The 17152-nt window shown below is 41.8% G+C and overlaps 1 protein-coding gene across 5 annotated transcripts in view; it reads left to right on the plus strand.

Moving 5' to 3' along the window:
- Nucleotides 1–11321, plus strand: part of ARVCF (ARVCF delta catenin family member) — a 543287-nt gene extending 531966 nt beyond the window's left edge. For 4 of the 5 annotated variants that reach the window (XM_069961072.1, XM_069961073.1, XM_069961077.1 and 1 more), the window contains 7 exons: nucleotides 981–1173; nucleotides 2541–2652; nucleotides 4079–4169; nucleotides 5353–5406; nucleotides 6586–6677; nucleotides 8792–8906; nucleotides 10180–11321. In XM_069961072.1, coding sequence (XP_069817173.1) covers nucleotides 981–1173; nucleotides 2541–2652; nucleotides 4079–4169; nucleotides 5353–5406; nucleotides 6586–6677; nucleotides 8792–8893 — 644 coding nt within the window. In that variant the 3' untranslated portion in view covers nucleotides 8894–8906; nucleotides 10180–11321. The remainder of the gene's footprint in view (nucleotides 1–980; nucleotides 1174–2540; nucleotides 2653–4078; nucleotides 4170–5352; nucleotides 5407–6585; nucleotides 6678–8791; nucleotides 8907–10179) is intronic. The other variant, XM_069961074.1, reaches the window with a different exon arrangement.
- Nucleotides 11322–17152: the final 5831 nt, after the last annotated feature.

Consider the following 17152-nt stretch of genomic DNA (forward strand, 5'->3'; position numbering starts at 1 on the left):
ATCAGGTGAAGAAGGCTGGTTGCATTTGTGCGCATCTGTTTTATCCGTTGACTTCCATTATAAAAAATAAACTCAAAACACCTTTTTTTCGGCGTACACAAAACATTTTTGTGTAGGCTAAAACAACTGATGCATTTTGATCCTTTTTTTTTTTTTTTATAATGGAAGTCAGTGGAAAAACAGATGCACACAAATTCATCAGTTTTTTTTTGTTTTTTTTTGCATAAATGGACTGCAAAAACTCAGTGTGATCCCAGCCTGAACCGTACCTTGCATAGAGTGCCGAAACCCATTTTTTTACTTTATATTGTTCTGCTGTTCACAAGCGCCGCACTACGGAGTGCCGATGCCTGGATTACACAGTAGAAGGAAGCTGCCATGTGATCGCTTCATGTGCATTGATCTATGGTGTAAATCCAGTTATAATAGTCCAGCAATCATCTCTTGTGACTACTATGATTCAGATGCACTGTGGTCTTGGCATAGAATTTATTTATTGTATACATATTTAGTAAAAATGCCGCCATTTATAGGAAAATGGCTACTTTATATGATATTATTTTCTGTTACAATATTTGCATGCTCTATGATTGCTCTGAAAATCTCCCATTATGTGGCTGAAGAAGTGAGAAAAGGCTGAGATTTCCGCTGTGGCCTGATGTAGAGAACACTTCTCATTTTATGTGCATTACATTCCCATCAGATGAAAAGGTAGTTTGCCAGGTTTCCAAGCAACAACCAGGGAAGCCGAGGCTGAAAATATAAATATTTAAGAGAATAGCTCGGAATAAGGGATAGTCGTGAAATCCATATTTTCATAGTAAGTAAATATTTGATATAGAAAATCAGGAAGCCGAGATATAAAGTATATGAATAATAGCTGCATTAGCACATTGCATGAGATATATAATCGCTGGATGTCCTGGCCATTTACGACCTTGTGACATAAATCAAATGGCTTTGCCTTATTTGTTCTTTAGGCAATTATGCCATGGGACAGCTGGTCCGAAACCTGCCTGGAGGGCAGCAGCGTCCTGCTAAGAATCTGGAAGAAGACACGGTGGTTGCTGTGCTGAACACTATCCATGAAATAGTCACAGACAGCTCTGAAAACGCCCGATCCCTCATCCAGACACAGGGAATTGAAAAGCTCATCACTATAAATAAATCCAGGTAACCTCAAACTATATATTGATATATACAATAAAATAATAATAAGTAATACTATCTTCTGTAGTCATTAATGTCCCTGTTATACACAATATACCAAATGTAGTCTCTCTGTTGCTGACAAGCACACGACAGTCAAACCACATATTGCTTTATATGTGTATAGTGTGCATTGGGTATGTTGCATGTTTTGCAAGTATTCTACTTACTTAGGCTGTGTTCACACTTGGCAGTTGCTTTGCAGTACTGTTGCGATATCATTTCTGCAAAAACACTGCAGTTAAATGTCTAAGTTTGTGGACATAGCTTCAGTATATGGCATGTCTTTACACCCATGAGACCGCTGCAGCCAACCAGTGGTGTGCAGCGCAAGTAAGTCACCAGTCTACATATCACACATGAGCCGATCAGCGCGGGGATCCCGGTGGCGTGTTTTTTTGTTTTTTTTTTTGTTTTGTTTTGAAAGACCGCCCAGTTCCCACGCGCAGAGACGTTCTTTTGCCGTACACCGCCGCAGCCCCTCCCCTCTGTTATGCGGTTCCACTGATTCTAATGGGGCCACGTAACAGAGGGGAGGGAATATTGTCACACTGTGAGTGGAGGCCTGCCCCCAGTGCATAGTGCACTTAGTACCATGCCACTGGGATTCCTGTGCCAGTGCCAATCTGGTTAATGTCCTGATGGTGCATTCGCTTTAAAAATGATTGCTCTGGATCACTTATTAGCTCCACATTCCCTAGAATAAATGGAGTAGGAGACTTGAATTACTGCAGATCTTTACCTCCACCTTGCTGTCAATTGCAGGAGTTGGTAGATTGCGGAATCTGTAGACAGAGTGACACAATACATTCTGTAAATAACTACTTAGAGCTAAGAGAGTGGTATAAATGGAAGTTTTTGATTGCTTTTTATTAAAATTTCTTCCTGATTAGTATGATCATCACTTTTCTCATAGAGTCTGCCTAAAGCAGACTGTAAAAGAGGATCACCGATCCGACAGAACAGAGCTAAGTATTATACCTCTGTCTCTCAGGGAAACTGTTTCGGTCCCCTGTAGTCATGCTGTGGGGTTCCGATCAGTCAGTGACTGTACCCGCTGCAGACTGTCATTATGGCCGGCTCCTTGCACATTATTGTGCAGAACGCTTCGGTGTTAGCAGCCCCGCACACAATAAAACCCCTCCATGTCTGGAACATATAGACGTATAGACAGTACAACTGCGCGGGGTTAAATACCTATAAGCACTGAAAAGTGTTTATTGCAAGTAAAGCTAAATTAAAGTTCATTCATGTAATGCAGTATATCCCCATGTACAGGTTAGTGTTGATAGCAATAATGATGCCTTAAAATTCTCCACTTCTTTATTTAGTCAGTCACCTAGAGAGGTGAAAGCTGCCTCCCATGTCCTACAGATGATTTGGAGCTACAAGGATCTCCGAAATGCTCTTCAGAAAGAAGGATGGAACAAAGCAAACTTCCAGGTAAAGGCTCAGGTTGATGCATTTTCATGTTATTCAGCTTCTGTTTGTGATGTGACCAGGCCTGGGAACATTATGCCAATGTTCTGAGAGGGAAACAGAAGCCGTAGGCCATAGGCTGCATCCATGTTTTCCTGGACTCCCTGCATCCTACTTCTTCAGCCAACAATATTCAAATTCTGAATGATTGGACTGAAGCATGCTGTATTTACTCCACATCAGACTAAGCTGATTGTCCCCTATTAGAAAAAATGGGACTGAAATGTGTTAGTTTTCAGTCCACCAAATTCTGTTGTAGTTTTGAGGATAAACAGCACCAAAAGAATCTGGCAGACGCTTCTTTCTCCCCTAACATCCCCATACACTTTAGAGTTTTGACGCCTGTACCCACCACTTGCAGTGGGATCGGATATTAGCATGCCATGTTTGGGGCTCTCCTGACTGCCCACCGACAGATGATGTTTGGGGACGTAGGGGTTGAGCTTGATGGAAAATTAACCCCTTTGTTTCAGATGAGGCCAGAGCTGTACCGAACGTTCCTGTGTATAGGGAGTACGGGAGCTGGCCGGGAGAGATAACTGACGGCTGAGTGATCATTCGGCCATCAGTTATTGAAAGTGATTTGCCAGCTTTAGGAATAACATGCCCATTTGACTAATGAAGTCTGGATAGATACTTGTGGGCACTCAAACAATTGGCTGAGTTCACACTCCGTTTTTGCGATCCGTTTTTTTCATCCGTTTTTGCAAAAAAATGGATGAAAACTGAAGAAAAAAATGGATGCATATGTGTGCATCCGTTTTGATCCGTTTTTCTGTTTACTTCCATTACAGAAAAAGGATAGGTTTTTTTTTAGTGTACACAAAAACGTGGTCAACCGAATTTTTGTGTCCGTTAAAAAAACAGATCCGTTTTGATCCGTTTTTCCATTGACTTCCATTATTAAAAAAAGGATCAAAATGTATCCACACAGTTGCATCCGTTTTTTTTTTCATCAGTTTTTCATCCACTTTTTGCAAAAACATGTGAACCCAGCCTTATAATTATTTTGTTATTTAACTCCAGTCTTAATATACTTACCCAAAACAACATTTTGCTCATGGATCTGCACCATCTGCTTTTATTTTCCCAAAGTTTCACCATGTATACCCCGTTGATAAAGGTCTAAGGACTGAAACGTCCTGTGGTGGTACACAAACAACCTGGACCCGTTATGTGATTAAATGCCGATTTCCGTCTTATGGAACTGCAAATACTTCAATAAACTTTGTGACCTAGAAGCGATGGAAAAAATAATTGGAGTGCAGTTGATCATTTCTTCTATTGGATCATTGACTTTGATATGTTGTGACACTTCCCCCTATATGTCATGTAAAAAATATTAATAATTTAGTTTTAACCTACTTTTCTTTCAATGTATATATTTCAGTCTGCCACTTCATCGCTGCCAAAGGGATCCAAGGGTAATGGAAAGTCTGGATTTGATGACAGTACACTCCCCCTGGTGGAAAAAAATCAAGGTGAGTGATGTCGTATGTCTCATTTATGAGGTTGAGATTTTAAATGTTTTTGTGAAAAACTTAATGCTATATTGCTTTCAGGCCAGTTTCATATAATGGAATCACAGCAGACTTTACGCTGCGAGTTTGCAACAAAATCCGACAGTTTCAATAGGATTACATACTGGCAGTGGAATTTTGATTTCGATGCGAGTATGCAAATGCCATCCCCCTTAACCAGCGGCGGCCCGGTGAATACGTTACCCATCCACGTTCCGGACTGTTTTTGCAGCTCCCGACATCCTGACGTCCTGCTCAGCCAATAAGCGTTGTGTGAAACTGGCCTCAAAGTACTATGGTTGTGCCCCTGGTGTACACCAGGAAGAAGGCACAAATTCGCTCCTTCTGGTGTACACCTGCCATATCCTATTGAAGGAGGGGGCCCCTTACCCAGACCTGATTTACTGTGATTTAGGAGTAAAACATGGCAGAAAATCTACACCTGCTCAGGAGCAGTTGTAGATTTCTTCACAGACCGTACAGCAGGCGCAGGTCAGGCCACATCCATTAAGGGGCGTGCACCTCTTAGTGAATCCGGAGGGGCAATTGGGTCAGAGCCTTATTTAAGACTAGCTTACGGGTACTCCAGTCTTCATAAATGTCCCCCCTTTTCAAAGTTTTGCTCCGAGGTAAAGAAATCTGTAAACTCTTGAGCAAAAGGGATGTAGGCCTCTAAAGAGCAATGTGACATTTTCTATAAATACTCCTTTATTTATTCATAGCTAGTGTCAGCTTCCCTTCCCTTCCAGCAAACCTGTAGCTTCCCTCCCTGCAGGCTGTCTAAATATTCAGAAACTTCCGGAATCAACAAAATATCAATTTGGTGCATAATTGTAAATACAAGACCGGGAAGAAGGTTTTCCCTAATGCATGTGGGAAGCGGGGAGAGTACATCTTGTTTGCTTGGGTCACATAATACCGCTCTCAGCAAGCATGGAGAGAATACATAAGGAAAGCCCCACAATATTCCAGCTTTGGAATAAGCTTTGGCTGTCCAGGCATGATGGGAGTTGTAGTTGTGCAACAGCTGGAGAACCAAGCTTCCCTACCCCTGCTTTATACCTTGTTTTCTGTAATTTCTTGTAAGCTGAAAACCCTTATAAGTTAGTATTCTCTGAGTGATTAATGTTCTCTTACCTTACAGGAAACAAGAAGTCTGGCAGCCGTGACATGATCCCCATGGGCGAGCTTGGCCCTGGTAAGCAAACAATGGAATAGAACAGGGAAGATAAAATGCACAGAAGAATCACTTATTCCTCTATATATTATTCTAACTTTTCTTAACTTTGTTAACTTTTGTGCCTGGACCCTGCACAGCTCCTTATTATGGAGTGCAGTATACAGCGTTACTTGAGCTCTGTAAGGTGTCACATGTGCGATGTTCCTGACACGTGCATTCACCAGCATCAGGAATACAGGCCTAGACCTATAAGGTTTCATTGCACAGAGTTTGTAATAATTTTTACCAGTGTGTTATGTAGATTGGTGCTGCCTGTGATGGATTACATTTTATCTTTTTTCATCAGTTTTCATGGCAGGGATTGCTTACTGTTCAACTCATAAGTCACTTAAAGTGAATGTACCACCAGGTACATTCGCTTTAAGTTTAGCACATAAATAGAGGGGCAGGGATTTCCTCCCTCTGGGCATGAAAACAGGACCACAGTTCAAAAAAAGGACAGTGGGAATCCGATTCCCCACGCCGGGCCGTTCTATTCATGCGCAATGCCTAAAGCAAATGTATTTGCTGGTACATTTGAAGTCACTGGGGTCATGCACTGGATCTAATGCATTGTTATGTAGTGAAGCCATCATGTGAACAGAGCCTTATATTTATTTAAAGGGATATTCCAGGAAAAATAAACTTTTCCCCTATGTACAGGATTGTACCCCCTGCTGATATCTATATTGCCCCCTCAGCTTCTGTATTATGAATAGAGCCCCGGGTCGGCGCATGAGTCACAGCTCTATTCATTCCTATGGAGAAACAGAAAGAGCCAAGTACGGAAAGTATTAATTCCTATGGAGCAACTGAAAGAGAAAGGAACTGTTCTCTGCTCTTTCCATCTGCCCAATAGGAATGAATAGAGCCACAGCTCACATGCCGTACCCGCGGCTCTAGTCATAATACAGAAACCAGGGCCCAAAACAGAGATTGGCGGGGTTTACAGTGGTTGGACTCCCCCACAATCTCCTACTTTTCGCCTATCCTGTGAATAGGGGAAACGTTTATTTTTTCTGGAATACCCCTTTAGGTCTTTGTGAACCATCTAATACAACTCTAGGCATGTGACAGTCACTTTTTTAACTGTGTACGCTTTACTTATTCACAATAATCAGTTCTACAAAGCCTAAGCACACTTCACTTTTGTTTTAGATGGATATTCTACTATTGATCATAGAGACAAGGAACGCAAATACAGATCTAATGAAAACATGGGAGATCTGTCTGAGAAAGAGCCCTTAAAGGTACCATCCATTCCTGTGTGGCCCTGACTTGCTGAGCAGTGGCGGGGTATCACTTGCTGATGTATTATAAGATTGTCTACAGACTTGTCCTTCTGGAAAAGCTGCTTATGTGAAGGTGGGACCACTTCTATTAGTAGTGGCCCCATGTCTTTAGTAGTAGCCAGAGCATTGTTCAGGGTTCCCAGAGATGTCACATGGAGACCCCCTGGGGAGCGTTTTAGGTGAATGTGGGTCGGTTGTTGTTATCTGTGCAGCTACAGCAATACAATAACAAAGAAAAAATAACCCGAATGCCTGGAGTACAGACTTAATAAATATGGCATATCGCACAGGATTTCAGGCCATTTGTTGAAACACAATGTGGCCATTTTATAGTTTATTGAACTATGCAAAAAAAGTCATATTTTTTAACTATTTAATTTAAATGACAACTCCGGACAAAATCTATTTTTGTAATATGTTATTTCATAAGCAAAGTTGGACAGATTCATAATGTACACCAATTATGGGAAGTGCAAAAAGTGTGACGTCCCGTCTATACCTACAAAGTCCAGCAGGGGGAGCAGTATGTGTAGAAATTACATGTTAAGGGTGCCTTCACACCTACCGGATCTGCAGCAGATCCGCAGCAGATTTGACTAAATGAACACAGCATTAAATCCGCACTGTAAAATCCGCTGCGGATCCACTGCGGATACAGTGTGTGTGAAAGCACCCTAAAAATGATAACAGGGCCCTTCCTGTGCTTTCTGCTGCATGGCCTCTTTATCACACCTTCACCTGCCACCCCCTGGATCAGCTCCTTCACATCCACCACCCAAAATTCAGCTAACCTGCCACACCACACCGCCAAACCCTGGTGGTTAAAGTGTGGTTGGGTGGCTGCAGGGGAAGGTGTGTTAGGGCCCTATTCCACCGGACGATTATCGTTTGCATAATCGTTAACGATTAACGATCTCAAATGACCGCTATTGTGAAAGACCTGAAAACGTTCACTCATTTCCATGGAACGATAATCGTTACTTATGATCGTAATTGCGATCGTTTTTCTTCGCTATTTATTCGCTATTGCGTTAGTATCTATTGCAAACGACCGAACGATGTCTTATTCAATGCGAACGATTTGCGAACGAGCAACGATAAAAATAGGTCCAGGTCTTATAAAGCGATCAACGACTTCTCGTTCGGTCGTTAATCGTTAACTGCATTTCAACCGAACGATTATCGTTTAGATTTGAACGATTTAACTATAATCTGAACGATAATCGTCCGGTGGAATAGGGCCCTTAGAGCAGCCGTGCAGCAGAAAGCACAGGAATGACCCTGTTATCATTTTTTACATGTAATTTCCACATATATTGCGCCCCCTGCTGGATCCTTCAGTTATAGACAAGGTTGAGATATCACTTTTTAAAAAAAAAAATTTTTGAGAAATTGAAGCCTACCTACTAAATTGAGGGAAATATATGTGCACTATATGTGCATTTCCCATAATTAGTGCTTATGAAATAACATATTAAAAATTGAATTTGGCCAGAATTGTCCTTTAATTTGCAAAAAGTAGGTGGCAGTATATAGGCTCACAGGTGTTTGGAATTCAGCGTAACATGATCCCATGAGATTTTTTTTATTCTCATTAAAAATTTTAATCTTTTTTTACGAATTTTTAGTAGCACTCAGCAATTGGCCATGAACCAGTTGTCTGTGTGCAAGGTCATTCCATATAGTTAAAATATCATACAATGTATGGCCAGGCTAATTATTATTGGACTGTGACTCAAAGTGTGTATAGTACAGGGTTATTAGCTACGGTTTTATCAGCCTCCCATGGCAGATAGCTTAGTCTGCATAATCTCCATAGTAGCAGCCTGCTCTTGTGAAGGTCACATATATTATATATTATGTGTGATGCTGTATTGTCCTGTACTCTGTATTACCGTTGATGTGATATTTTTTTACCTTAGACCGTGGTATTATTGTTCTTCTGCTAATAGTTTGCTGTTCCTTTAACTTGTCACATGATTAACTCCTTTCCTGACCAGCTTTGCTGATGTTGCACCTCTCCTTGCATTAATATCTGTTTTGCTCTCTCCTTTCCTTTACTGCTGCTGCAGAATGACTCAAATAAGAAACACATTACCCGGAGTAACAGGCCTACTGTCAATCTGGTGGATGCACGCGACACTAAACCACAGCCTGTTGACTCCTGGGTCTAATTTTGCATGCATGGTAGGTCTCTCTAATGTCTTTGTGGGATCTTGGTTGTGTAACTTTTCACCACCCAAGGTATCATTTCTTTACAAATTTACTAAGTCTGGAAGAATAATTTTTCTCCTCGATGCATGCCCGAAGGGAGCTCTCTTGGTTTCTCAAATCTTTACAATGTGCATCTCCTTTTGCTCCTTGTTTCCTAACCTGCCTGATGTGCGTTCGGTGCCATAGCCAAGACTGTGACGTGAAATCACCATGGAAAGCTTGTTGGAGTTCAATGTTGATGCTTTTATAGATTTGCCAGTATTAACGTGCATCAGCCATGATAAAGTTATTGATCACAGTGGGTCTCAATGCTGAACACCACTGTGATCAGGAGATATAGCTGGAGAGAGAGAGCTGAGCAGCAGCGGTGCTATCCGCTCCCTAGTCTTATCTCTGTAACGGATAATTCCTGTGAGACTACATTGTTGGAATTATCAGCCGGTCAGGGAGTGGATCCCGCTGCCGCGATTTCTCCCTATCCATATCTCCTGATCACAGTGGGTCTCAACAGTGAGACCTGCTGTGATTAATAACTTTTTACATGTCTGATATGTCAAAAGTTACTGTATAACATGATTTTAGTTGGTGTACCCCAACAGTCAAGACCCCCTAGATTAACACACTAAGCGAAAATCTTGTACCATGTGTTTTAGGGAGTTATACACTTACATTTGTTTTATATAAAAGCATGTTTGTTTTTTTATTTCCTATTGTCTTGTTATAGGCCAACTAAAATTAAAGGATTATTCTGGTGAAAATTCTCATATCAAAGCAGGCAGGGACAGAAGGGAACGATAAACTAGCTCTACTTACCTTCATAGTGCTGCCTTACTGCTCTGGTCTACCTCCGGGCTGCTGTGTTCCAAGACTCGAGGGGGTTTGTCATTCTAAAGTGTCCTCTATTGCTGACCATTCTAGGGCTCTGTCTGTTGCCAAAGTTTCAGTTACCCGAATGTCCCAATTCTTTTTTGACCCGTCAGCGCTAGGAGGCAGCTGCTAATGCCTGGGCTAAGCCTTGGCATCATAACTAAACAGCCTCCAAGGAGTCTCATTCTCTACAACTAGTTAGGAGTATTTACCTTGCCAAGTTCCAACAAGAACGTTCTAGGTTGCTAAGTTGTATTCATCCTATAGAGTCACAGTTATTTCCTGTGACCATACCTATGCTTTCCATTTTACAATTCACACTCGACATAATCCGCCTCCAGTTGATTGTTCTCCAATATCCTGTTTTCTTCTCTTACAGGGATAATCTTGCGGTGATTCTTTTTGAGAAGACATTTTTTTATGTTACTTTTTTTTCCAAACCGAGAATCACTCATTTTTTAATACACATGGAAGTTATCATTGCCCACCACTGCCATAACGTTTTCACAGGAGGACCACTTTGGTAAAAAGACTGAATTGAAAACTGCCATCTGCTGTGACTGAGAACCAAACTTATGTGATCATCGCCAAAAACCGCCGTTGCTTAATTTTACTTCAGAACTGAATCTTTTTTAGTACATATGTATAGTATATATTCATAAAGTAACATTCCCTTTGAAGCTTCCTGCACCTTGCACCATTTTGAAGAAGTAGTCACCTTTCTGATGGAAAATAATTTGCCATGGTGCAGCTGGTTAGGACTAGAAGGTGGAAAGAAGGGAATTGTTTTTATCGGACGAGTTTCCTGCACGAAAATCAAAACGTATAAAAAGCCACAAAACTTTGAGGCATTGACTTAAATTGAGCACTTTTTTTCTTCCTTTTCTTTGGTTTTCTGTTTGCTGCCTCAGCTTGGAACTGTGAAAAAGAAAAAAAAAAGTTTTGTGGCCTGAGGTGGATATATAATTTTATTTTCTTGCTATAAAGTGATGGGAATATCCTAAGGATTGTGGTTTTCACCAGGGGTGGAGTTCGATGTAAGTTGCTGCATGGAAGGAGAAAGTGGAGGAGAAAAAAAAAAGTTAGATACCGTCTGTGCTGTAGACCCTGTTGGTTTTGTCCTTTTTTTTTTTAGAAAGTATCTGAATGTGATGTAAGGCTTTACACACCGGCAATAGAGATCCCTCTCCCAGGTCATCTCTGCGTTCTGACTATGGAATGTGTTAAGGACTGGCATCGTTCTGCCATATACTCAACCCTAGCAGGACGCTTACTCCAAAACGTGCATGTCATTAACTGGAATGCGGTGTGAGCTCATACATATACATACATTATTTTACACAAGGCCCTAAGTGAGTTGTACCTTTAAAGTATGTACGTGTGTGTGTGTGTGTGTGTGTACATATATACATATATACACACACACAGGTGGTCCAAAAATAGGTGGACAGTGTAATAGTGGTATGAAGGGGGGAGATTTATTAAACATGGTGTAAAGTGAACTGGCTCAGTTGCCCCTAGCAACCAATCAGATTCCACTTTTCATCCCTCACAGACCCTTTGGAAAATGAAAGGTGGAATCTGATTGGTTGCTAGGGGCAACTGAGCCAGTTTCACTTTACACCATGTTTGATAAATCTCCCCCTTCATAACCCTATTACACACACACATATATATATATATATATATATATATATATATATATATATATATATATATATATATAATGTATGTACACACACACGAGTACATGAGATTCCTACAGCTGGTGTATCCAGAGCCTGCGGCTACAGTATGTTTCTCTCTGGTTGCAATCTGTGTGCAGAATATTCTGCTGTACAATAATTTTGCCTTTTTATCTCGTGCTTTTTTCCCTCTTCATTCACTTTGCAACAAGATTTCAAGGACCGACTGACCAACCGACCGACCAACTACAAACTCTCTGGAAGTCTTGACCTTTTTTCTCATCTTGCAATCACCCCAACTGTTTTAAGACCTTTTACCATGAACGCATTGCTGCAATTCTAATCTTTTGATTAAAATAAGGAATTACGTTTACTGTTGAATTTCAATGTATTTTTAAGTAGGTGCTCAAACCAATCTGTTACAGGGGGTGAGGTGTGCATTCTTTTCTTGTGTTTGCAGGGACGGGACTGGGGTTTTTTACATTAATGTAATATTTCCTGCTGTACTAAACTCAATGTGCATAGATGTTTTCTTGGATGTAAGAATGAAGAAAAAAAAGTGGAGATCATCCTACTGGTTGCCCATCTGTTAGTGTGAGTTGTATGGGGTCAGCCTGTACCCTTGTAATCCTTAAATCTGTCACTGAGCTCTGGGGGTTAATGCAACCAATTTATCTGGTTTTGGTGCTGACAATTGTTGCACACCCTGCCTGAGTGCAAAATCATAGTTAACCCACTACCTATGTCACGATGGATGCCTTCCAGGGGTATCCCCAATCCTTAAAGAGGTTGTCCAAGAAAAATTAACTTTTCCCCTATCCACAGGATTACGGGGGGTTGGGGTCCTGACCTCTGTACCCCTCGACGATCTCCATATCTGGCCCCCTGCTTCTCTGTTATGAATAGAGCTGCAGGCACGGCACATGACTCGCGGCTCTATTCATTCCTTTTGAGCCGGAGGACAGAGACGAGTAACTCTGCTCTTTCTGGCGGCTCTATTCATTACTATGGAGCCACTAGAAAGAGCCAAGTAAGCACTCTTCTGGCTTACTTGGCTTTCTTGGCGGCTCAATAGGAATGACAAGAACCGTGGGTCACATGCCGTACCCGCATCTCTATTCATAATAGAGAAGCCAGGGGCCAGATACCAAGATCGGCGGGGAATACAAAGGTCGGACCCCCAGCAATCTCCTACTTTTGCCCTATCCTGTGATCACATCTTTTGTGCGGGCTCTTAAATCTATCACTATCAGCCGCACACATCTCTGTGTAAACGAGGGATGTGCAGCCAATAGCAATAGATTTAAATGGCCACACAAACAATACAGTGATCATTAGTGTGGCCTGGCCCCTCGATTCATCGGGCCTTCTGGAGGCACTGCAAACAAGCACTCATCTTGTTTATTGGCACTGCTTACGTCCTTGCATAACCCTTAGATACGGTTTGCTGTCCAGGCAAACCGTTTCTATTCTAAGCTAAACAGTCATTGATTCTGTTTATGCAGTGAAATGATAGCAGCGCACTTATGTTTTGTAGCCTCATTTATTCTCTAGGATATATTATAATACACTTTCAAGAGGACTGTGAGACTATTTATGTGATTTACATTGTAAATATCTGATGAGCAAAATCAATTGACATTTTAACATCTGTATAACGGGAGGCGTTTTTTAAGTGTCTGTTATTATTCTCCTATGAACGGTGGATTTTTCGCCACCTTTGCCTGCAGGTAGTTTTTCATATGTGGTTACTGTGCAAAGAGCTGCCAACATCAGTCCACATATAGACAATTACACGATCACAGCCTATAGATCCATGTAGTAATGGGCCAAATAACAGAACAGAGGTTTCTTATAACACTAGATCTAGCCAAATTCAGACAGACTGTTTTAAACATACAATCTGCTTGTAGTAACCAGGCCAGAGGGAATAATGCTGTTTCATGACTATTTATAGAAGACATATGGGGTCTCAACAATATGGTCTGAAGAGTCACATGATTAAAACAAAAGGACCTGTTCTTACCATAAATCATTCACATTGAAGGTTTTATTTTTTAATGGACAGTTTTGTAGGGACACACCACTGTACATTTTTGTTTACATCTCAGTGCCATATGGCAATTGTAGCCTTGATCCTTATTGTCTGCTTTATAGTACTCACAGAGTATATTGCTGTATTGTAAGTGCCATTCTCAATGTCCTCAGAACGGCCGAACAAAAAGTGAGCCTGGTTCTAACTGAGCTTGTTATCTCAGCAGAAATACGTGCGTTGCAATAGACCTTTGAAATTATAATACTAATAATATGGGTATTGCAAGAAGCAATGTGCTGACATAAGGCATTGAACAATAGATGCTATGCTTTTGGTTTTGCAATTGTGGTTATGAACTGGAGATGGAAACCAGACATTTTATCTAAGACTACTGTCCTCTTCTACAGGTTCACGACTACTACAGTGTAAAGGTCCTTTTACATGGCTCGATATGGGGCCGTGCAAGGACGCGGATCAAGATAGGCACTCGTACGCAGTGCCTCCAAAAGGCACTAGTAATCACGCATCCGGGCCACACAAACAATCACTGTATCATTTGTGCGCCCATATATATTGCTATCGGCCGCACATTCCCTGTTTACACAGGTAGATGTGCAGCCGATATTGTTAAATTTTAAAGTCCGCACAAAAGATGTGATCAGCCATGTCCAAAAGATTTAGGATGGAACCTGTACATTTCATTCAGCTGTAGCAGTCATACCCTGTTATAATATTCAGCATGTGGGATCCTAAAAGGATTCTACACCTCCGCCTGTTATAATTTCTTATGTCTACAAGAACCTAAGATAGATACCAATAGATATATATACACACACATCTGGTTTATCCTAATTGATAGGCTGAGTTCATGGTATTTCTTTCCAAAATTATAGCTTTCATTTGCTTTGATCCATGATTGTATAGTTTATTGTAATAAAACTTATTAAAAAAAAAATGGTTGCCACATTTTCTCAGTAGTTAAAAACGAAACCATCCATGATGTTTTAATAATTTGTCTGATAATGTAACATGCTTTATATACTTAAGATGTGTACAGTATGTTTTTGTTTTTTTTCTTAATTCACGTGACCAGTTCACTCAACACAGGATATGGCAAGATATTACAGATATTCTCAGTAAGACTTATAGACTTCTCTTATAGACTTATACCTTCCTCCTTGGTGCCATTCCGGTGCAGTTAGTAGTTTGCTCCACTGTCCAGTAAGACCATTAAGAGCACTGGGGCACCCATCAGCAGCACTGCCCAACCCCATTGCACCGATCCGTCCCCGGCCAGCCTGCCCCTCTCCAATTATAACCAATGGAGCTGGCCAGCCAGTAGCAGGCTGGATCTGCACTATGGGGACGGGCAGTGCTCCTAACAGACTGTGGCACAAACTACTAACTGCGCCAGGGAGAAAGATAAGAGGCATACCTTCCTCCTCTGCATCTCCTGTGCAATAGGGGGCTATTAGCTGGTTAGATTCATCTAACCTGCTGATAGTTCCCCTTTAATAAAGTCCTTGAACAATTTTATATGGTGCATTTATAATGTGTCCCTGTAATTTAGAGGAAAAAAAATCAAAAACTTTTGACCTGTCATAGAGACGTCAGAAATTTTATTGGTCCGCGTGTTAGTGAGAGTTATGACTCCCACCGGTTGTTGAATAGAGCTGGGAAAAATCTGTGGCTGAGCACTTCTCTTCCAGCTTACTGTCCTATCCATTTCGCAGCAAGCCGAGCAGTGAACCCATGTTCTTCTCCTGTCTCTGTCTAATGATCAGTGGGGTCTGAATGGCAGCACCCCAGCTGATCAAAAGTTTCAACATATCTTTGTGATATATCAAAGGGACACTTTAAAGGAGAAGTTCGACCAAAAGTATTTTTTAATATGTTATTACTTATGAAAAGTTAGGCAAATTCCTAATGTTAATGATGGGAAATCATATAAAACATATAGTGCTATTTTCCTTAATTTAGTAGTTGAGACAGTCTTCAGATTCCCTAAAAAAGTGACGTCATGAATCAGGGGTAATTCCTATGGAGTGTCCAGCAGGGGGCGCACTATATGTAAAAGTTTATAGAACTGTATGGTCTATGGAGCTGCATGTAATGTAAGAGTGGTTACAGTACACTATGCCTTATTGATTTGAATACGTTTATGAAACACTTTAGGGAGCAAAGACACTTGCTCCCCAAATGGCCAGCATCAACCAAGCAGGGAGGGAGAGAGGTGGCGGTGCATCTAACGCCCTCCCTCCCTGCTCTGTGCTGTGGGACACATTCATACTGTACTACTCCTCCCATCATGCGTTCATAGGGGGAGTAGTACCAGGGCCGATTTACCATTACACCTGATTTGTGACGTCACTTTTTTTTTAGGGAATCTAAAGCCTGTCTGATCTACTAAATTAAGGGACATAGCCCTATATGTGCATTTCCCATGATTAATGTACCTTAGAAATGTGTTCAACTTTCCATAAGTAATAACATATTATAAAATACGTTTTGGCTGGAGTTGTCTCATTTGTTGTGTTCCTTCTTGGGGTCATTTAACCCTTTAAAGGGATATTGCTATCTGGGGTAGTTATGCCCTATGCAGAGTAGCAACAGAAGAGGGCATAACTAGGATATATCATAGAGAATGAATAAAGCTTTCGTGTGCGCATTCTTCAGGGATTGTGAGGTCCTCATTCTCAAAATCGTGGGAAGCCCCAGCGGTTGAGACTCCCACAGACTCTTAATTATACCCTATCCTGTGCATAATCTGGAAATGGCATAACTACCCCAGATGGAAATAACCCTTTAGGGTACAAACACACAGGGCGGATCTGCAGTGGATTTCTCGATGCAAAATCCGCTGTGGATCCATTGCTTGTAGCTTCTGTAGGAAGAGATACTACGCAGCAGGAGTATGTAAGGAGACCGCCCCATTAACCCCCTGCTGGCTGCAGCACACTGTACCTGCTCCATGCTCCGGCTTGCTACAGGGGTTCCTGGCTGGACATCCCGCTCAGCCCCACTGCAGCACACTGATTGGCTGAGTGGGCCTATCAGACAACGGGAGCCCCTGGAGCGTGTAGCAGGTTTTGTATGCTCCGGTTGGGGGGGGGGGGGGTTAACAGGGCTGTCTCCTTACATACAGCTGGATGTCAATCCCACTGCGAGTATGTCTTCCCATAGAAACTACAGGCAAGAGATCCACAGCCTGTGTGTTTCTACTCTAAAGGGGAATGAAGGGAATGTGTCATCAGAAAATGACCTATTGTTTAAGGGTGCCTTCACACCTACCTGATCCACAGCGGATCTCACTTCTGCGGATTCGAAGCGAGAACGGCTGCGGATCCGGTACCATTCACCCCTATGATAGCACATATTCACAGCAGGATTAACATCCCCGCTGTGAATATGTGCTTTTACCCCTCGCTGTCCACAGCCCCGCCACCGCATTAGCCCATCCCCGGCCGCATCCCCCCATCCCCCGCTGCATCCAGCATCCCCTATCCCCGGCTGCAGACAGCAAGGGGTTAAAGCACATATTCACAGTCGGATGTTAATCCTGATGCGAATATGTGCTATCATAGGGGTGAATGGTACCGGATCCGCAGCGGTTCTCGCTTCGAATCCACAGA

The sequence above is a fragment of the Dendropsophus ebraccatus genome, chromosome 3 (genome assembly GCF_027789765.1).
Source record: "Dendropsophus ebraccatus isolate aDenEbr1 chromosome 3, aDenEbr1.pat, whole genome shotgun sequence".
Lineage (NCBI taxonomy): Eukaryota > Metazoa > Chordata > Amphibia > Anura > Hylidae > Dendropsophus > Dendropsophus ebraccatus.